At 39.2% G+C, this 21,554-nt stretch overlaps 2 protein-coding genes across 2 annotated transcripts; both read right to left on the bottom strand.

The window, feature by feature from the left end:
- Window positions 1-12,866, bottom strand: api5 (apoptosis inhibitor 5). Its single transcript, XM_028040288.1, has 14 exons — window positions 12,522-12,866; window positions 11,269-11,430; window positions 10,803-10,896; window positions 10,652-10,717; window positions 10,380-10,531; window positions 9,045-9,251; window positions 7,862-7,966; window positions 4,829-4,918; window positions 3,167-3,348; window positions 2,956-3,049; window positions 2,800-2,856; window positions 1,584-1,663; window positions 1,343-1,485; window positions 1-846 (listed from the first exon to the last, which is right to left on the bottom strand). The coding sequence occupies exons 1-14, from the start codon at window positions 12,591-12,593 to the stop codon at window positions 767-769; spliced, it is 1,584 nt and encodes a 527-aa protein (XP_027896089.1). The 5' UTR covers window positions 12,594-12,866; the 3' UTR covers window positions 1-766.
- A 1,460-nt stretch (window positions 12,867-14,326) lies between these two features.
- Window positions 14,327-20,998, bottom strand: samm50 (SAMM50 sorting and assembly machinery component). Its single transcript, XM_028040294.1, has 15 exons — window positions 20,839-20,998; window positions 19,674-19,784; window positions 19,335-19,436; window positions 19,149-19,236; window positions 18,396-18,502; window positions 18,113-18,243; window positions 17,624-17,711; window positions 17,188-17,316; window positions 16,858-16,929; window positions 16,671-16,757; window positions 15,439-15,509; window positions 15,256-15,323; window positions 15,028-15,174; window positions 14,782-14,923; window positions 14,327-14,464 (listed from the first exon to the last, which is right to left on the bottom strand). Exons 1-15 carry the CDS (start codon window positions 20,857-20,859, stop codon window positions 14,419-14,421), a joined length of 1,410 nt encoding a protein of 469 aa, XP_027896095.1. The 5' UTR covers window positions 20,860-20,998; the 3' UTR covers window positions 14,327-14,418.
- Window positions 20,999-21,554: the final 556 nt, after the last annotated feature.

Here is a 21,554-nt window from a genome sequence, read left to right as displayed (position 1 = left end):
TAACAAAAAATCTGTGTTTATTGTTTCTTAGACAGCAGGTGGCGCCACAACCAGGATATAAATAGCAGGACCAATTTATAGCTTAGATTTCAGCTTTTATCACTTCTAACAGATACTTTCTTATTCTGTATTAAGACTAAAACGAAGAGATTTTTTTAAAACTCTTTGTGACGTGCAGGCTTCTTTCACAATCAAATGGACAAATTATTGTAATTCCATTTAAGTTTATGATAAAAATCCAATGAAACGGCATCATTGATTTATACAAAGAAGCAGTCAGCCAATTGTAATTAAGCTCTTAAAGACAACAAAACAAAAACATGGTTAAATAAAAAGTTAGAAATGGATAAATTCACTGACATGCTGCTAAACAAGGTCATCTCTTCCCACCAGTATGTGACAAAAATATTTAGTTACAACTTGACAGTCTTTTGTTCGACAGAAATGCACAAAATGTTTTAAAATTTCGGAGGGAGGGAGGGAGAGAAAAGAAAAAATCCACACACACATCTAGATTTACTATTACCTTGGCCAAGAGGAATACAGCTACTACACGTTGTCATGGCAAGTAGAAAAGGTGGAGCCAGAAACTCAAGACAGGACCTCAGACAGAAATAAGAGTAAAATAAAAAGGAAACTATAGTGTTAAAAAAAAAAAAACTCAAAGGGAAAATAAAATTAAAAAAAAAAAAGGTGACAAATTGTCCATTTTGGTGAGGGTGAGATCCTGATGTGATGCAGTTCCGGGAGCAAAGTGTTGTGCGTCTCAGTAGATCCGGCCTCGGCTCCTGCTGCCTCTCGCCCAGAAGCCTCGTCCTCGTCCGCCCCTGTAGCCGCCGCGCTGTTCTGCATCGACACGGCGCCAAAAAGAGCTCAGTAAGAACACAGCAGACTCACAAAGGAGAGTCAACATTAGTCTGCAGAGTGTGCGGACGGGTTCTCCAGGGAGCAAAACTTTAAATCAGGACTGATTGTAACGTTAGTCCTTGGAAAATGCCTGAAATAAACACCGAGTGAATAACTGTGGACTGGAACGTTGTGGTCGATTGTGGTGAACTCCAAGCAAAACGTCTTACGGTTGTCGTCTTTGCCAGGCTTTTGTAAGGGCCAGTTTTGGTGAGACAAACTGAACCGACTTTTTAAGGCATTTTCTGACTAACAGTGGCGGCTGCGTTTGCATTACAAATGTGTGCAAAACGTTTGGAATTGGTGATATTTTGAGCCAGATTGGAGGTGACCCGAGTTTCTCAAAGTGCTCTTCAAAGAGTGAACAAATAAAGTGAAATCATGAATGGTTTGGAACAACCGTGAACAGAAACGTGTGCCACCAGACGCTCCTCACCGTAGGTGAAGTTGCCAATAGAGGCGCTGTATTTGCCGCTGGGCGGGTTGTAAATCTGCCTGGCGTCCCGCCGTGGCAGAGGCGTGATCTGTTTTTTTGTGCTAGCGCCAGATCCCATTTCCTCACCCGACGGACGTTTAGGCCTGCGAACACAAAGAAATGACTCGATAAAAACCAAGCTGCAAAGGACAACGCTCAAACGTTATGCCAATGTCTGCTGGCTTTGAAACGGTTCGCTCACGCTGCTGCCTCCGGCTTCTGGACAGGTTTCCAGGATAAGGTCACTGTGCTCTTGTATGACGGAGGGTTGTGGAAAAGATCCTGAAAGGAAAACAAAGACTTTCCTTCAACTCAGTGGAGGAAATGAAGGTAGTTTACTTTCAGACTGCTGGGTCACTAGTCGTTTTTAAAGTTTGGAAAGAAGTAGAGTCTGAAGGAACAAATTCCCAGTTTGTATGAGAACTAGTTTCTTTCTTTAACAATAGAACCACAACTTTTCTTTTCTTTCTTTTTTTCAGGGTTACTGTGGGCTTCTCCAACTCAAATTTAAGACTTTTTAAGAGCTTTTAAAAAATAATTATTAATGGAATTTAAGACCTATATTTTCATATAAAAGTACAAAATTCATCCAGCCATCTGGCCAAAAATTGGAACTTTCTCAGTGTGGTGGCATTTTTTTTTTTTTAGGTCCACAATCTGTTACATGTCCTGAGTGTCAGAACTGCTGTAACATCAAGATAAATGCAAAACAGCAAGCTAGGAAGGGTATGCTAGCAGCTAGGTAGCGATAGCCCCACCTGCCTTGAACCCCAGAATGCATTGAAGGTGTCTGAGTGCAACTCAAACGGTTGCCCGACAGAAAAAATCCATGAGAGAGAAAAAAATGTATATATAGGAGATTAAATAGTAGGACAAAACACAATTTAAGACCTGTAACAAAGTAACTAAGGCCAACTTGCTCTTTTGTAAAGTACTTCAGACATTTGAAGGCCTTAATTTTAGATACATAAATTAAAAATTTTGAAGGATGCAGACACCCTGATATTAAAACTCATCATAGAGTCTGGCTTTGATGACCCAGTTATCCCTGTAGCTATGATCCAGAACAGCATGCCATTATTTATCCTTTGTCCATGTTTGTGTACGCTTTGCACCATTTCATTTCTTTCCCTTTTTTTTTTTTTTTGATATCCCTGATGTCAAACACCTGCTGTTCCTAAATTTGGCCTAGGAAGTTTCTTCCCAAAAATGAAACATGTAAAGAAACAAAAAAAAAAAAAGATGTCACCTTGGCTCAAATGAACATGGCTGTATTTTAATTTGCATCCTTGATAATATTAATGATTTTAGCTGCAATTGTAGAAGCATCTTTACATGAAAATGAGTATCATGTTTGACCAGTTACTACAAACATTAGAAAAATGTTGGGGGAGGGGGGGAGTTTCTCAAGCCATTACCTTGATGAGGACGTTGATGTTGTTTGTGATCTTGAGGGCCACCACTTTGATTTTGTTCTGGCGGAATTAAAAATAACGTTTTAGTCACGAGGAGATTTCGCAGCAGACTCGCTCCTGCCGTTTTCTAAATGTAGATTTGAAAAACGAGACAGTAACCTCTTCTGTTTTCAGAGCGTCTCCCGTCTTCCCCTGCAGCGCCATCCGCAACTGTCTGATGTAAACCTGCAGACCTCTGGCAAAATACTGTAGCCTGTTGCAAACAAACAAACAAACAAAAAAATGAAGACACTGTTTAGGCTGAATAACTAACCTAACCTTCTGTGCACGACGGACACCTGCAGGAGTTTTTCTAGTGTCACAGCCTCACCTGATCTTGAAGTCTTTGAGGCGCTCGGCATCGACTTTGTCCACTAGAAAGTCTGGCAGCTTCTTGCCCAGCTGGTGGAAACTGAAGAGGAGACACTCCACGTAGCTGAACTGCAGCTTGGGCTCCTCGCTGGCAGAGTTTTCGCCGTTCTCAACCTCGTCAGGCGGCAGAGGCATGAACTCCTGACAAACCACGACAAGCAGTCAGCGAAAAAGTGGCCCGCAATGCTTCGGGGGGGGTTGTGTTTGAATGGTTTGTATAACTTGTTTTCTTTAAGTAAATCTCATTACTGAAGTTTTATATTGATTTATTTTTTCTTTGCGCTGATTGGCCAATGAAAAAAAAGCGGCGCCCAAAGAGCGGAAATAACCATCAAACAGCAGCTCCTACAAACTGTGGAACCAACTAATGTTTCTAAAAACGGATTTAACAGTTTTTTGCTGGGGTTTTTTACGAAACAAATGCATTAAAATTGAATTTGCAACAATTTTTCTAGTTTTTTTTACTTAAATTCACACAAATATCAAAATGCCAAAGAAAAAAAAAATGCATCCACTCTCTTTTTACTAAACTTTAAAGTTCTTGAATTTGACTTTAGCCAAAATATAAATAAATAAAATAAAATAGCGATTCTTTAAAAATGGCTACAAATTTTCTATAGTAATATAGAATATAAATCATCTATTTTTTTTAAGAAGGCCACGTAACATTTTCAGCTGTAAAAATAGTTTTATTTAACTGGACCGAGGGCAAAAACGGTAACGGCTGCTGCAGATGTCAGCTTCTGCTGTAATGCTTACACTGTTTCCACTGTGGGTATTGATGCGTAATAATATGCTGTATTAGCTGTTTGAACTATTACAATATGCAGTTATAAGAATTTTGAGAGCAGGTCTGCAGGCTGGAAGTCCACATTTATTTAGTGAACTTTGATGATGGGTGGCATTAGTTTTGGGTTTTTCGTTAAAGTTTGATTTCACTTTGTTGTGACTTTTAGTTTGTCTAATTCAGTTAGTTTTTACAGTGTGTTTGTTAGATTTAATGAGTTATTATTAGTTAAATATTGCTTAGTTTTCATTAGTTATGGGACTGGTTCTAGTTTTTTCCATCTTTTGGTTACTTTTTCGGTGCAGAATTCAAAAAGGTCAAAGTATCGTGTTATGTATACACTGATTGAACGATGAATACTCAAAAAACTATGCCATTTTCTAAACATTTTTTAAGTTATTGTTGAACAACCAACTGACTCTGGAGTTTTCTCCTCAACTTTTGCTGTCGCCATTTTGCAAACTAGTGTGAGGGTCACCAGGAGAGCTGGCGTAAAAAACCCCAAAGCGATCAAAGTCACATCAGTTTGAAAGGCTAATAAAAAAAAACATGAACACGAAGAACATTATGTCGACAATTTCTGTATGTTTTAGTTTTATAAACACACGACATATTTCCCGTTAGCTATAGATTTTCCCCATTAATTAGGTTTTTATTTATTTCTGTTAATGTTCTCAATTTCTCTTTTTACTTCGTTAGTTTTAGTCAACTATAATGGTCTTGCTAATTAGGCGAGTTTTTTTTTTTTTTTTTCCTGTCGGAGAAAATAATAATCCGAGTGTCACATACGTTTCTAACTTCTCACAATATAAACACCAGTATCATCACTCTCACCACTAGCTTGGTAAACAACGTGTTGAGGTTGGCCTCCAGCTTCTCCATGTCTCCGCAGAACGGACTCATCTCAGCCAGCAGCTTCAGCACCTGCCGAGACACGCGCACACACACACACACACACACACACACACACACACACACACACACACACACACACACACACACACACACACACACACACACACACGCGTCTTTACCCTCGCTAAAATATTCATCGTTAATGAGAATGGGCGCCGCGCGGCGCGGGCTTAACGACCCGTTCACACCAAGCAGTTGGCCGCCACCTCTGACAGGTGGCCGCCACGCTGACTTTGTTTACCGCCACAAACAAACACTCAGCAAATGTCAACGTCCTCGCAGCAGAGTTCACATCCAGAGAGCGCTGAAACGCTGAGTCAGCCTGGAGCCGCCCGGGTCAGGAAGCTGAGTTTTTCTCTCTCTCTCTCTATTTTTTTTTTTAGGGATCGGGGGAGGTTGTGGAAACACGCACTACAGGTTATTCTGAGCAGAGCCGACCGCTAAAGATTAGCTTTAGCTGATGGATTTTCACGTTTTTTTGCTCGTTGTGCTTGAATATGCGCCTCCGTTTGTTGTATTTTAGCTCCTAAAGCCGACACTCTGCAGGATATTACAGACTGCAGCTGTTTGCTTTCAGTTACTGGCAGGGGTGGAAATTAAAAATTTTCTCCACCAGCCACAGAGGCTGAAGAATATTTTACCAGCCACTGTTTTTTTTTCTTCTTCTTTCGATTACAAACTCCACAAGTACAAGCAAATTATAGAAAATGTATGATTTATTTTTAACTATGAAAACCAATTTTCTGACAATAAGTTTACCACACAGATGTACATATACAGAATAATTTAACATAAAGCATGGACACCTTAACGGGGTTGTAGTGCAATAAGTTAATTTGAAGTAATTACTACCGGCAAACTTTAACTACACAATAATAACATTCTTGAAATCATATGTTCAACATTTCTAAATTTTGGCAACAACTCTCCTTGATAGTATTTATTAAAGATGGGTCATTACTAAAATATTTTTAAATTGTATCAATAGCTGTTTTATTTGTTTTCCCTTACTTATTATGTTTTCTATTGAAATTAACAATTATTACTAAAATATCTCAGAACGTGTTCATTATTAATTCCACGGGCCATCATCATCATCATCATCATTCTTATGTTGCTCCAGAGTTTTTCTGACTACCTGGAGCTTAGTGTTAGCTTCCCACTCACACACACCTGCCTTCCTGCATAAATTTTTCTTTTTCACTCCTTCCCAGTCAGCAGCAGCTAACCTGAACTCTTCCTCAATCCGTCCCTGGTCACGTCTCTCTCATCATCCTCCTCCAACGATAATAAAAGCCCCTGAATCGCTAATTCTCTCTTCTTGTCTGCTACTGAATCTCTTCCAATGGTCAAAGTTAGTGTGGTAATTAACATATCGGTTAGTTTGACACATTTCTCTGAATGGGCTTATGCGTTTTCTACAAAAAACTTACTTTTTGTAGTAAGTTTTTCTGACCCGCCCCGTCTCGTATCCGCTCATTTCCTCGGACTCCTGTTAGCAACGACCGTTAGCTGAAATTACTCTATTTATAACCTCGGAGGGGAGGGGAGGGCCAAGGAGGACTGAGAGATTTCATTGGATAAGCCCAATGTCCGTCAATAAAATCAACCAATGGGCTGTCGCGGTCGATAAAAATTTGATTTAATAAAATTGTTTTGTTAAATTATGACAGCGTAGGGCTGCCAGATATGGACATTATGTACATCGGTCTGGACTCCAGACGGTCAGTCCTCCCCTGGACAGAAATTCAAACTGAATGCAGCTTTTTTTTTCTGTTCAAATTGTCAACCCGCTCCAATTTACACGCCACTTCATACTTTTACCCGCATTTTGCCAGTGGCGGGTGCTAATTTCCACCGCTAGTTACTGGATGATTTCAGGTCATGTTCCTGCAACAAACATGCTACCGTGTCTCAACGTTTGGACCATTTAGTTTCACATGATACATGTAGGACTGAAACGATCAATCGGATGAATTAATTACTGAAATAATCGTCAACTAATTTCGCAACTGATTAATGGTTAACTGGAGAATGCAGACTCAAAAAAGAAAACTATTTGATAAAAGAACACCATCTGCAGAGCCGTAATTAAGCCAAAACTGTATGAGAAATATATGAATTTAGCAACTAAGATAAAAAAAAACATCTCTGTCTGTAAATTCAACCCAGAATTTCTCAAACAGCTGTTTTGGCGTCACCTGATTCAAATTCAGCTAAAAACCAAATCTATTAACCGCCTTTTGCTATATAGTTATTAATCACTAAAAGATGCAGTATTGTATATTTTGTTTACCACATAGTGCCATTTTATAGCACAATCCAGTAACTATGTTAGTGGAAGTTTAACTACAGTTGTTACAAAAATGCTATATAACAACTATATAATGCTATATATGAAGTATGACTTAAAACAAATTTGATTAATTTAACAACCTGAAATTGGGACTCCGTCTCTTTAAGAAGCTCCTGCTCTTTCTGAAACTCCGCCTTCAGAAAGTCATCTCAACATGACTCCTCTATTAACCCTTTAACAACAATTTAACCGGCGCGTCACTGGCTAACTGTTAGTGGAAGTTCAGACATCAACTTATTTCAATAGTTTGCAAAACTTGAAGAAAAACATTCGCCTCCTTTAGCAACAGCAGCTACATTCATCTGAGACGCTGTGTTTCCTACTGGAGTTTAGGAAGGATTTACACAAGAATGAAGCACTCGTCCATTTTCAAGGTCACAAAGGTCTTTGCCTTGAAACTTACCTTTTCAATTTTCTGTTTTTATTTTATATCTCTCCTACGCTTAAGGTTCTTTTAATAGAAGCTAGAGATGATTATTCATCCTGCGAGTTGTATTTTGTAGTACTTTAGTAAAGGTTGCCATGACATGAGGATGTCATACCAGCCCAGGCCCAGAAATAAGAGATCAGCGGTTAAACAAAGAAGACGAACCCACCTCCAGCTGGATGTCCAGCTCTGCTACGGGACTCGTCAGGGTGCTGAGGTTAGGCAGCACATGTTCGCAGAAATAAGTCACAAATCGGGTGGAATGGACATTTTTCTGAAAAATAAAGATGACCGTGATATACTTACACTTACATTTAAAATGACTAACTTCAGGGTTTGTACATTTTTCCCCACAGTAAAATTCAAGCACTCTTCAAGCATTTTCAAGGTAAGTTTTCAAACTTTTCCAGCACCACACCTTGGAGATTGAAACAATAAAAATAAACAAACAAAAAAAAGACAGTTTCAATTCACTATTACATTATATTAATAGTCTTGTAATAGTATTCAAGGAAAACTAAAATATAACTAACTTTAATGTTTTCAAAAGTATCACACAGACTATACACCTAACTGGTTAGAGAACAAAACACTACTTTAATAATACTAATAGAAAATCCCCAATTTTAATAACATTGTTTAGCAAATAATATATAAACCAGTTACATAAATTAACGAGTGATTGAGCCATTATGAATAGTAGCATTTAATTTATTATAATAATCCAAATAATCTGTGTTGAGGTAAGTGACCTTCCTGCTTAAATTAAAATCTTAAATATAATATACAAAGAAAGTTACAAATAAAACTTTAAAAAAAATTGTTCTTGCCAAGTTTTCTGGCATTTAGCAAATAGAAATTATTTCAGTAATTATAACTGACATAAAACAAGAAAAGTTTAGTCCGATTTAACTTCAAACTGAGGGGGAAAAAAGAAAAAGAAAAAAGAGGTTGTCTTTTTATTAGGTTAATAAAAATATCTGGTTTCAACTGTAAGTAATGTTTTCTAAATTTAGGCTTTTAGTCAAATGTTCAATTGAACTTTATTATGAAATTGTGCAGTTACAATATTGAGCACTTTCAGTTACTTTACACAGAAATCAAGCACTTTCCAAACCTTGAAAACACCTAAATGAAATTCAGTCATTATAAAGAGTCTGTTAAGCAGCTGTAGGCACCCTGTAACTTAGAATGTGTTTCACTATTACAGATAAACACGGCTAAGAAGCTTAAAAACACACACACCCACGCCCACACACACATACAAGGTTTCCAAACTTAAGACTTCATCATGTAACTGTAACATAACAAAGTGTCAGCTACACGTTCAGACATTAGAAGCTGCTACTCACAGAGAATAAGGGGAGAGCCTGGCGGGTGCACTGCAGCAGCCGGTCCACGGCGTCAGGGTCTGCTGGATTGAGGGCCTGCTCCAGGTCGGCCTGCTCCACCACCAGCTCCACCAGCTGCTGCCGCCCGTTTACCGACTGCAGCACGCGCAGAGCGGACACCACACGCATCAGGAGCACAAACTCCTCCCCTGTGACGTCCTCCAACACCTGAGGAGACAGCGGGGAGGTGAGCTCTTCCTCATCAGATAGTGGCGTCGAGTCAAGCACTTATTCTAAATAAATCAAACTTAAGGGGGCAGTATTATGTGATTTTCCAGGCACGATGTGCCGTTTTAGAGCACAATCAAGTAACCATGTTAACATCAGTTGTTATAAAAATGCAATGACTTAAAAAGAGATTAGGTTAATTAATTTACCGCCTTGAAATTGGGCTTCTGTCTCTTAACAACTTCTGCTCCTTCTGAAGCTCCGCCTTAAGGAAGTCATCACAACATGGCTCCTCTTTTAACCTTTTAATGTTTTTACCAGAGTTTCACTGATATGTAGCTCATATAAAAAGCTCAGCATCTGCCAGGTGTTTGCTAATTGCTGCTGGCTAGTCTGAAGGAGTCGCCGGACAGAGCTGCTCTGTGAGGAGGACGTTCAGAAACTGCAGCTCTGAGGAGCACCTTCGTCTGGAAGGCGGGGCTAGGTCCATTCAGGCAGGGGTTTTTTTTTAAGGCTGAATGGTTGCCATGGAGATTAAAGGATTTCTCAAACATGCATGAAGGAATCAAAGCAACACTCCAGGTATGTTTTTGATGAGGGAATGACATAACATGATGCAAAGCATCAGGAAAAAAATAAATTACTTTCAGAATTATTAGGAGAACTGCAGGTTAATTTTCTAAACTACAAAACACTAACCGTTAGGGATGTTCAAATATGAAAAATTGGACTGATGTTGGTAACCGATAGTAACACTGCTATTATATTAGATTTAACAATATTTTATTTTATCAATTTTTTTATCCGATTACTTGATTATTCGTAAGACTAATCGATAGATTACTCGATTACTAAATATTCGTTTACAACAGCCCTAATTATTTATATTAACCATTTTCATTTTGACCTTTAAAACGCCATCATTTCCACATAACTTGTTACTTTAGCCTGTCTGTTGATGTAATTAGTAAATATTAAATGACCGATGGCTTCTTTTTACTTTTACTAGAGTAAACGCATGTTCAAGTATTGCTAGTCTATTGTGTTATATGTTGAGTTTTCTCCATTAGCATTACCCAAAAATAAAAAGAACGATCGAAGCTAACCGGTTTCCCTCTGAACACAAACCTTCTTGGTCTCAGAGAAGATGTACTCCTCCACCTCCTTCGCCATGACGTCCTCGGGTAAGGTCTTCAGCTTGGTGGCCAGGAACTTGATGGCCCTTTCTCGCACGATGTCCTCGCCCTGCAGGATCTGCGAAAACAGACCTCCGAGTGTCCCTGGACCACCGGGGACAAAAAAAAATATTAAAAAATTTTTTCTTTAAGAGATTCTTATAAACAAAACCAACGCCTTGGTTTTATGATCCGCAACAAGCAAACATACGAACAAACCCTTACCTTTAGCATCCATTTTGAAGATTGAAATCAGTGCCACGTTCACTTGGTTGAACTCTGCAGTATCGTCTACAGTGATAGCAGATATGATTATTAGGACTAGTTATTAGCCCTTATAAAAATAATAATAAACCTGAACCACATAACTCATTACCTGTCTGAAGGAGCTGGGTCAGAATGTCAGCGACTCTGAAAATGTTTTCGCCAGTCGCGAACCGGGGCAACTCCTTAATGGCTTGTCGTCGAATCTGGACAGAGATGGGTGGAGCTTATTTTCAAGTCACGGCATCACATCTGAAAAACAGCTCAGAACTTTCTGTCAAAATAGCTCATTCAATTAGACAAAGCGCAGCGGTAACAGCTGACACTAGGGCCTAACAATGAATCGGCTGCACAAAGGTTTGAAAGCACTTTAGAGTACTGATATTTCATCGTTCTTTTAATGAGAATCACATCTAAACACCTAAATACATTTTACAGATGACATTACTACAAGGTGATATTTAATAAAGGCTTGTTTGACAGATTAAAAGCACCTTTTGAAGGAAAAGAAAACAACCCAGACGTAGGAATGCCTGTATTGTTTTGTTTTTTGTTGGGAGGGGGGATTTTGTACTCACGGACACATCTTCATCCTCGCAGAGATCGAGCTGAGCATTGATGGCCGCATCAGCCAACTCTGGAAAGCTGCTGAAGAACTTGGGGATAAACTGAGCTGCCAGTCGCTTCTCTTTGGGACCTCCCCTCACGCCATCCAGGATTGCTTGGTATGCATCTTTGTGCTGCAGAATAAAACACACGAGTTAATGAGACTGGCAACAACAACAACAACAACAAAAAAAACGACAATATACATGACATACGACGGCTGCAGTTTGTGGTTGTGCTGTCAAAAAAAGCTTTTCAATAACCTATTGTACATGTTGCAGTTTTGATTATTCTTAATGGATAACATTAATACATACCCCCCCAAAAATTTAAAAATATATATTCAAAATATTTCTTTTCTATTCCGGTTGACAATGCAGAATTTTACTGATAAACTAATAAATGAGCGCATTGAACATATGGAATAAAAAAAAGGGGGGGAGAAATAATTCTTAGTTTAATTTAAGGATTTAGCTGTAATTCTTTTGGGGGATAAAAGAAATAATGCAACCGGAACTTCAAATTGTTATGTTGTAGAGTAATCTTTGTTGCTGTATTTAAATGGCAACATTAATTTTTTTTGAGAAATTTGACGTGGCTTTCTTTTCTCTCTCAATAAATTTACTCTTATTGGCAAATTAAGTACTATTCTAACCACTACAACAACACAAAAACATTCAACCAACGTAAGGATTTTGGCTCAAAACTTCTAGCAGGTTTGAATATATAGAGGAGGACTCGATTACAGTTATTTTAACTTACACACACCATCTTATTTAGGAATTATTTCAATGCTCTTTCAGGGAAAATTTATTTTTCCTCCCCCCACCAACACAAACGAGATAAGAATATTTCCATTAGGCTCCACAAACTGACAGGACAAAAGTTCGCATCTCCGCTACAAATGAACCAAACGTGACTCCGTTGAAACCATTTGTTGAAATTAAAGCCTCGCAAATTCAAGAAATTTAGCTCTGAATGAAAATAAGGTGGTGAAACGCTTTGGAACTATTTATGGTGATGGATTTCGCGAGTTCTTAGCCCAGTTTACGGCTGGGTTCATTCACATTAGCCTGGTCACTATTATAGCTAGCTGCAGCTAACAGAGTGCACACACCGTGTCAATAAATCCACTAAATCCAGGCAAAGCGCCCGCGCTGTGGACAATGCAATGAAACTCAAAACACCGCCGTGTTCACAACTGAGCGGGCCGTCTCTTCCTCACCTGGCTGAGGTTTTCTTTAGCATCAGCAAGGATCCCGTAGTTCCGATAAAGCTCCTCGATTGTGACCGCCATCAGCGTGCGTCCCAGACCCTGGCGTTCTCAGAGAAGACCGCCGATGAAACCACGGGAGAGAAAAAGAAACGATAAAACCTCGCGGGGTGGCGGTAGCTCAGTTTCGGAGGACCTACGCAACCACGAACGCCGCAACGTCGGATACTATCGTGGAAGCAACTGAAGCGCGAGGGTGAAATTTCGAGAAAATCGTGAATGAACTCCCCGCTTCCGAACGTCCGTTTTCCCGCAATGTTCTCTCGGGCTTAATGGCTGCTACGATGCTACGGAAGACGAGGCGGTGCGCACGCGCCACACTTGCGCGAACAGACGGGTTGAGAGCACGTGATACACAGGAACGGAAACTATAGGTCGTCGCGTCCGCCATTTTATGAGTGGCAAATCCGCCTGGTACGCTATCATAGGTCAATTTTAAACTGGGATAATTTGGAAAATACGACCAAAAGCACATACACCACAACGCAGAATATATATATTTTTTATTTTGTTTAAGTAATAAAATACAATTAGCTGGTTTTGTTCCAAAAGATTGGTGTGACTGTGAAAGAGGACATGAGTAGAATCAAAAATCAAAAATAAATTGTCAAATGGTTTTATTGACTAGAGAAGTAACACCCTCCACACCAAATTATGTGAAAAAGTACTCTTGTCCCCTTGTTTAATTCTAAATAAAGTGTGATTTTCCCACAATTTTCAAAAGACAAGTTTCATTTCAAAATCCACACCCAGGTCTGACTCCTGCTAGACCTGTTCAATGAAGAAATCAGTTAAGTAGAACCTGTCTAACGGCATGAAACACAGAACAGAGGATCCCAAAAATCAAAACTATTATCATTCCTCAAGCTAAAGAAATTCAAGAAATAAATGGAGCAGATTTTACATCACAGTGAGAGTCAAAACATGGTAATGGTTGGGAGATGTTCTGAAATCATTCATTCTGTTCCCGACCAAAAACTCCTGGAGGAAAATGCTACGCCATCGGTTCATAGCCATAAACTTAGGCACATGCGTGTAACGCAGCAGGACAAAGATCCAAACCAGCCAGCATTAAGTCAGTCGCTGAATGGATAAAATAAAATTGCCTCTCACAATGAGGCAGCAATGTTAGGGTATATGAACTAGACATGAATCTATTCTGTAATACCCACTGTTTACTTAATAGATGGTTTTTTAATTCCTGCTCTGAATAGATTGATAGAAAAATCAGGCAGTTGGAAATTCAATTTAAAAAATGTCAAAAATGCGTAATACTCAAAATGACATTTGCTAAACTAAAACTTAGGCTAATTTTAAACAACTCAGAATATGGATGGATGTTACTAGAGCTTCGTCACAGAGACTTGAGTCGTACAAAGGTGCATTATTGTCATGCTGACATCTTTCTAACCTGACTGTGTTGTTTATACTTTTATAGGCACTTTTATACCATATTTGATCATTCTAATAAACAATGTCGACTTATAAAGAGCTAGAGCACAGAGAAAAAAACTGCATGGAGTCAGAAAAACAGACATTATTAAAGATAAAACTGCTGCTTGTTGGAATAATAATAATCATAACCACAGAAACCTTTGTTGTCAAAGTCTTATTTATAAGGGACAATTAATAAGTCAGAAATTGACTCTGAAGTTTACGATAAATCTAACAGAGGTAAAGCAGCTTTACACACTGATCTGGACTCATTTCTTCTCATTCCATGGCAAAATGGTTTTAAAAAATAAAGCAACACAAACTGAAGTCAGATGAGACAATTTTATCGAACTAAGTTTTTCCAACAATACTGTACAAACAAACTTTCGACACAACCAACAAAAGTTTAGTATCTTCACAAGAACCTAATTCCTGCTCCGAACTGGAACCCGTCGCATATCCTGCAAGGAAAACAGAGAAAACTTCTGAGACCTAAATCAAAGCAAGCCAAAAAATTTTTTAAAAAAACCTCTCAAATGTTTTACGTACTATATATAGTATATAACAAAGATAAAGTTTTCAAAATTACCATTTATTATTCTGTATTATCATTTTATTATTTTTATTATTTTTTCCTATTATCATATCTGACATTTGGAAGCCCTTTAAATCTGCACGGTAGCCGATCTGAACAACACATTATCCAAGGAACTAATAATCGGATTCATTTTAGTGAGGCTTTTCTTCTCATAACCATAAAACAACACAAAGTGGCTACCTGTCTCCACTTTGGACTCCCATGGGAATGCAGTAATTCAGTTCCACCCTGGCAATGTTCCCCAAACGCAGCACGATGCCCAGCCCGTAGGACCAGCGGATGCATTCTGCCAGTTTCTTCAAATGTGCCTGAGGCCCCTCGCCTTGACGGAAACAAAACACGGGATCTCAGTCGAACGGGGTGAAAAAAATAATAAAAACAAAAAGGAACAGACGTCTGCGAGAGCTCCGGTTGTTTTCGCCTCACCGTAGTTGAGGTTACAAAGGTTTCCGGCGTTAAGGAAGAAATGGGTTCTGAAGAGATCGCCGAAACCGCCTCGGCCCGGTCTGAAGGGCAGAGGCGTGTAGAGGTGGAGGCCTCCCGCCCAGTAGGCTTCACCTCCCAGGAAATCACCTGATGCCAGTGAAATCAGTAACAACGGCTTTAGAGCAGAACACCACATTTCAACTTTGCTGATAAACGTCTTTGTCTTACCGTCACTTTGTGGGCCCATGCTGTACATACTAAATCCCCTGATGCTGGTCGGGCCACCGAGGTAGAACCTACAAGTTAGCAAAGATACGGTGAGGTGTATTTTTTTTTTACAAAATATCCTGAGGGAAATTTGAAGTACTCCCTCCACGAAGTCATTTCTCTAAATATTGTTCTTCTATGCACCTGTCTGCAATGCATGTTGACTTATCACCAATGGGTAGAAGAAGGCCTCCCCACAATGAGGCAGAAATAACCTGAATGAAAAAAAAGAAACTGTTAAAAACAAACTTGGCTTGTGCATTGAAAGGACACGATAAAAATTCATTATAGGGCTGCAACTATTGATTATTCTAATTCATCGGATTAACATTTTCTATCTGTAGATCTGACAGTCGTCTGCATAACAATGGAACAGAAGGCCGTGTTTTCTGAGTGTGGACCCCCAACGGGAGCAAATGTAAAGAAAACAGAAGAAGACCCAGAACTGAGCCCTGAGGCACGACACAAGAAACACACATAAAAGTTCCAGGAAATCAAACAGCAAACAAAAAAGAAAAAAGATTTTAATTAAATACTAACAGCTGCTATCAATTGATGATTTGTCGAGGTTTCCATGTGAAAACACAACCAACTCACTGTTGGAGCTAAATTGTGTCACATTTTGTAAATCAAGTTAAGTTTAGAAAATTTTTGAAATTTTCTAAACTTAACGGTTTAAAATTGGACAGCATAATATGATGTTGATAACTTACAGGCGGCTACTTTTAATGAGATTCAATAAGCTTTCAAATTTTATTGATTTAATTGAATAAAAGTTGTCGGTGTTTCTTGCTATTAATTCGGGCTTATCTTTGAGTTTACATTTTTATGATGATGTGAAACAGTTGAGTGTAACAGCAAAGATAAAACAGACAAAATCTGTCAGTGGAGCATAACATTTTTCAGTAACACTTTATTTGACGGGTTGTGAATAAGACTGTCATGACACTGTCATAAACATGACATAACACCTGTCATTAACCAAGAAATCATGATCTGACATAAAGTTGTAATAAAAGTATTACTGATTAAACTTTTGCTTTAATAACATAAAGCTACATCATTTTTAAAGTTTAATCAGTAATACTTTTATAACAAATTTATGCCAGATCATGATTTCTTGGTTAATGTCAAGTTGTCATAACGAAGACATTTTGAATAATGTCAACTTTGTATTAAAAGTGTCATGATTTACCAAATGACACTTTATGACAACAGTCATAAATATTCATGAAGACTTACTCATGTTCATGACGGTGTCATGACAGTCTTATTCACAACCCGTCAAACATAGTGTTACCCATTTTTCACCCCCCGCCTCAAACTGTATTTTGGACGATGATCTTTGATTAGTGGAGCTCAACGATAAATCTCACCGAATCCAAAACGAGAGCTCTGTTGAGTTGAATCTCAAAGTCCTCCTTCAGGAACCTGGCGTCGCCTCCGGTGTAACCAGCCAGCTCCTGCACAGACACGAAACGTCGGCGTTACAAACAAGATCCATCACATTGTCGTCCCACGGCCATAAACAGCCAAACGAAAACGTTCCAGTGAAGACCGTACCTGATGAATCTTCAGTAATCCGCCTTTCCTCGGAAGGATGGAGGAGTTCCTGGTGTCGATGGCCATAGCGTGCTGGAAAACAAGACGACAGGCGCTAACAATATTCAATTTGCTTCTTCTTCTCAGAAATGTCGTTGTCTCCCACTGGACAACAACATCTAAATAAGCCAGTGAAAAATCTCTTCATTAGAAGATATTAATGAAGCTGGTTTAAAACCTTTACTAACCATCTTCCAACCAATTCTTTTTTCTTTTTTTGGGGGGGGAACCAAACAGCAATTTTTGACCACATACCATAACTTTTTGGTGTAACAAAAAGAAGACAAATACCGAAAGGGAAGACTTGAGCGAATGGCCGCTCTCCTCTCGGATGGCGAAAGAGGCCGTCTGACCCAGGGAGCCCAGCTCTCTCCACACCGCTTCCCACTTTAGGGTTTGGCTGGTCTTCCACAAAGGAAACTGCATGTGGTAGGTGTGAAACAACTTTTGAGTTAGTAGAGATCTGCAATAATAAATGATCATGCAGCATTACCCCGTGAGGCGGTGTTTGTTTATTTTTATTTCATTACACTACAGTACGTTCTGAATGAAAGGCTTATGTCAGACTAGTAAAAACTGGCACCAGACGGCACTGAAGAAGCTGGTTGTTTCTCAGAACTTGAGCTCAACCAGATCCAAACAAGCAAACAGACAAACAAAAAAAAAACCCCAAAAACAAACTAATGGTGCAAAATGTGACAAAACGACACTTAAGAGAAGCGCTTACGCTAAGTTCTGTGGAGATGCCTCGATCCGTCTCTCTTAGTGAGCTCCACGGAAACTGACCTGTAACTTTGTACGCGTTGACCGAGATGCTGAAAGCGAAAAAAAAAGCGGAGATGTTACGGTTTTGAAATTTGGTGCAACTTTTAATACGCGTCTGCCGTTTAACGACCTTCTAATCAGATCGCGGAGCAGGGCTGCTCTGTGAGGTGAAAGCTTGCAAACTGCAGCTCCAAGGAGGCGGGGCTAGAGCCACCCAGGGATTTTGCACAGCTGAATGGTTCCAAAACCATCCAGCAAAACCATGCATGAAAATAATCAAAGCAACACTCCAACATTCCTTTTGTTGAGGGAATAACATTAGAACAGGATGTTAATCTCAAAAGAGTCAAATTCGCATGATACTATCCCTTGTAAGTTTTCGTATGTACTTATAAAATTAGAGTGACCTCAAAACCATTTTTGTTTTCTAAAAGCCGATCCCATGTCTTACTTGCGCTCAAACTGTCCTGGTTGGGGTTTGAAGAAGGAGAGTCCGTACGATGTCTCTTTGGTGCCGTAGGAGAACTGGAATGTCAGCTTTTCTGCCCTACCTAACACATTCGGTAATTTTACTCCGAGTACCTGAAACGACGGAAAGTAAAACCAGGAAACGACTTATTTTAATAAAACCTGTTGTTAGAAATTATATGTAACAATATATAACTAAGACAACATCTAATAAGATAATAATTATAATAATAATAATCAATTTTAACTTGGCTCAAAACACTAACCATGCTCCCTTCATTGTTTCCGACCATAGTGTTATAGCTGCCTGTCAAACGTCTGAGCTCAGTGACCTCAAAGGTCACGTCAAGACCATTAGGAAGGGCGCCTTCACCTGGAGGCAAAACAAAACAAGAGGGATGCACCGATATGAAAAGTTGGGCCAATAACAATATCCGATATTAATGTTGCTGTCACAGCCAATAATGATATTGTACACAAATTATAAATATATGTATATCTCACTGCGCTATCGAAATCTTGGAAAAAAAACAACCACACCACGGACTTCATCACAGTTTCTCTGCTTCAGTTAAACAGTAACTGCATTTAATCATATTCAAAATTACTGACATTTATTGATTCACCTTTGCAGAAGAAACAGTGGGTAAAAATAACAATACTATTGGCATTTTGGAGGGTTTTAAACATCATGAATTGGGATTTATTATGACAGCGATGAATTTAAATCTTACTGCGATAGGAAATTTATCAGAATAAATAGTAAATAATATGATAAATGTCCACCATCACTTTCCTCACCCTCCAGAAACAAATGGAAACATGATGGAAGTAAACATTGGTTGTTGACATCGACCCAGTTTTATTCATCGGATCGATATTGATATGTAAAATGATCGATACCGCTACTGGTGCCGATGTATCACGCGTCCCGACAAAACAAGCTAAGAACATATGAACTCTGCTCCTGTACTGGAAAACGTTACTCTTCCAAATAAAAACGAGGCGACAGACGATACCTCGCGAAGTGTCGATGACGACCTCCACCTTCCTGAAGATACCGAGACGCAGCAGCTTCTGTCGCGCGTCGTGAGACCTCCGCATCACCTGCATCACAAATTCAAGCGTGTCGATGCCAGCGACTGCTCCGAACACAAAGGCACTGAACAGGCAATAAATAGTGCGGTGGGATGAGGCGGACATACGTCAATCAGGTTTTTTGCCCTGAACACTTCGGCGATTTCATAACTCAAAAAATCATCCTTTGTTCTTCCAAGTCCATCAATGTGGACTCGCTGGACAACAACCTGCAAAAACAAAACAAAACAGGAGAAACACAGTCTGAAATCTCATGAACGTCCAAAACAAAATTCAACAGAGCAAATGACGAAACAAAAGATCAATGGAGGTCATTAATACACAGTACTACATGGTCATAAAGCAATAAATCCGTCCTTTTAAAAGAGCAAACAGAGCAACAATGAGAGAGTGCTACCATATCTTGAGACATTCCTGCCTAAAATTAAAAATAGTGACATTCTCACGTTTTTGTTTTCAAGAACTTCTTGCTTTGGCTCCTGTTCAATCTCCGGAGCTTCGACGTCGTCCGCTTGGACGCCTAACTCTGGCCCCTGCATGGGCAGAGGGTCGAGGCTCTAAGGAAACAAAATATGTGGAAAACAATTCAAATCACTCAAAGCACACATAGTGCTTTACCAAACTCATGTGTTAAATATCAAAAAACAAACAGATTTAATTTAATCTGATGTTGGTTCTTAGTACATATATAAAAAAAACAGAACATGACGGTTTGAGGGAGGAGTAACAACAGAAACAAAAACAAACATCACATGGCAACATAAGCAACGCACATAAGAGCCCTCATACTAATGTTTGTAGGGCAACACTTTATTTGACGGGGTGTGCATAAGACTGAACATGACACCTGTCATGAACATACATTTTTCTACATGTCAGAGAAAAGCTGTGTGGAGAATAATAGCTGGAAATAATGGCTAAAACTTATCATCTTCACAGCACAGAATAGAAATCTTCCACAAGTGTGTTTTTTTTCTTAACATATCCATGTGTCATAGTAATAAATACAATGTAAACAATATTATTTCAAGTGTAATAACCAATATGCTACAATATGTTGGCTGCAGTAGGAATAGCTCGCTGTTCTGTTGCCAATAAAAGCATTATACATGGTTATACAAGCTTAATAACGCAGTGGGGAGTAATGGAGAATATGATTAAAGGGTATAAGGGCAACAAAAAACAATGAGTCAGGAAATCACGTTTTATATGTCAATGACAAATGCATCTTTTTAGTGAAATATTTCCCAGATTTTCTGGTCAAAAATGTTCATACATTGTACTCATACATGTAGGTATGAGTACAATCTGCTTTTATGGCTTCAGCAACACTACAGACACACCAGCATCATTACAGACTGGAGTCAAACCATGAACGGTTCCTTATCCTGGCGTTCAACACGATTTCGTTGACATTAAACAGTTCCTACAGTGAATCAATAGCACCACGCTACAAAAGAGCGGCATGCTGAGCCCAGTTAGAGCCTTGCTGGGTGAACTGTGTCGGGCCTTTGCTTCCAGTCCAGCAGCCGCTCTGACAGATAACTCCCACTAAATGCTCAGAGAGGTCAAAGTCCTGGCTAAGACAATCCCCGCGGACTCCTTCCTTACCCTGGCATGGACGGTGCCCATGCTGAGCTCCGCTGGACGCTGTCCCGAAAACTACCGGAGAAACTTTGAGCGGAAAACGACAAAAACTACTTTAACCTACAAGTAACCGAGAAGAAGCGAGGAGCCTCCGTATAAGGAGGCGGCCATGTCACTTCCTGGACACGCCCCTTCCCGGGGAGCGTTCAGTAGCGCAACGCTGAAAAGGTTTTCCTATCGCTGTAAATCTTTGGACTGTGCTGATTGCTTCATTCAAACAAATACATTGTAATGTGTAAAATACCGGGAAAATATATATTTTTACTGTTTTTTTTAACAGGGCCTGCTAGTTTTGAGCAATATCTACGCAGGAGTGCCTTGTATTTGACATTTTAAAATTATGCAACATTTGAACAATAATTCAAACCCAAAGACACGGAAGCCTATTTTCGCCTGATTAGAGGTGTGGGAACATTTACTCAGTTAGAGTTACATGACTGAAAACTTTTTTTTTTTTTTTTTTTTTAGAATTTTGTTTTAATAAAGCATTATTTTAACTTTTATTTTAGCAATATTAATGTGAGGTATCACTTTTCTTACTGGAGTAGAATTTCAGGAGACTCTTCCCACCGTGAGTGGCTTTACTGAATGAAGATTATTTTTAACCAAACATGTGTGAGACACACATAGTTGATGTTAAAATGAGGCATTTTGTTGGTCCACAAACTTTGTTGTTTTAA

The sequence above is a fragment of the Xiphophorus couchianus genome, chromosome 2 (assembly GCF_001444195.1).
Source record: "Xiphophorus couchianus chromosome 2, X_couchianus-1.0, whole genome shotgun sequence".
NCBI classification, from domain to species: Eukaryota; Metazoa; Chordata; class Actinopteri; order Cyprinodontiformes; family Poeciliidae; genus Xiphophorus; species Xiphophorus couchianus.
Note: the sequence above shows the minus strand (reverse complement) of the source record. Positions and strands in the feature narration are given on the sequence as shown.

Excerpts from the sequence above, each read along its gene's own strand:
- samm50 (XM_028040294.1), bottom strand. The coding sequence starts at position 20,859 with ATGGGCACCGTCCATGCCAGG. Across the intron at positions 19,785-20,838 it reads TGGGCACCGTCCATGCCAGG|AGCCTCGACCCTCTGCCCAT; the intron begins GTAAGGAAGGAG and ends TTGTTTCCTTAG. Across the intron at positions 16,758-16,857 it reads GATTACTGAAGATTCATCAG|GAGCTGGCTGGTTACACCGG; the intron begins GTACGGTCTTCA and ends GTGTCTGTGCAG.
- api5 (XM_028040288.1), bottom strand. The coding sequence starts at position 12,593 with ATGGCGGTCACAATCGAGGAGCTTTATCGGAACTACGGGATCCTTGCT. Across the intron at positions 10,532-10,651 it reads CTTCAAAATGGATGCTAAAG|GGACACTCGGAGGTCTGTTT; the intron begins GTAAGGGTTTGT and ends CCGGTGGTCCAG. Across the intron at positions 847-1,342 it reads TATTGGCAACTTCACCTACG|AACAGCGCGGCGGCTACAGG; the intron begins GTGAGGAGCGTC and ends GTGTCGATGCAG.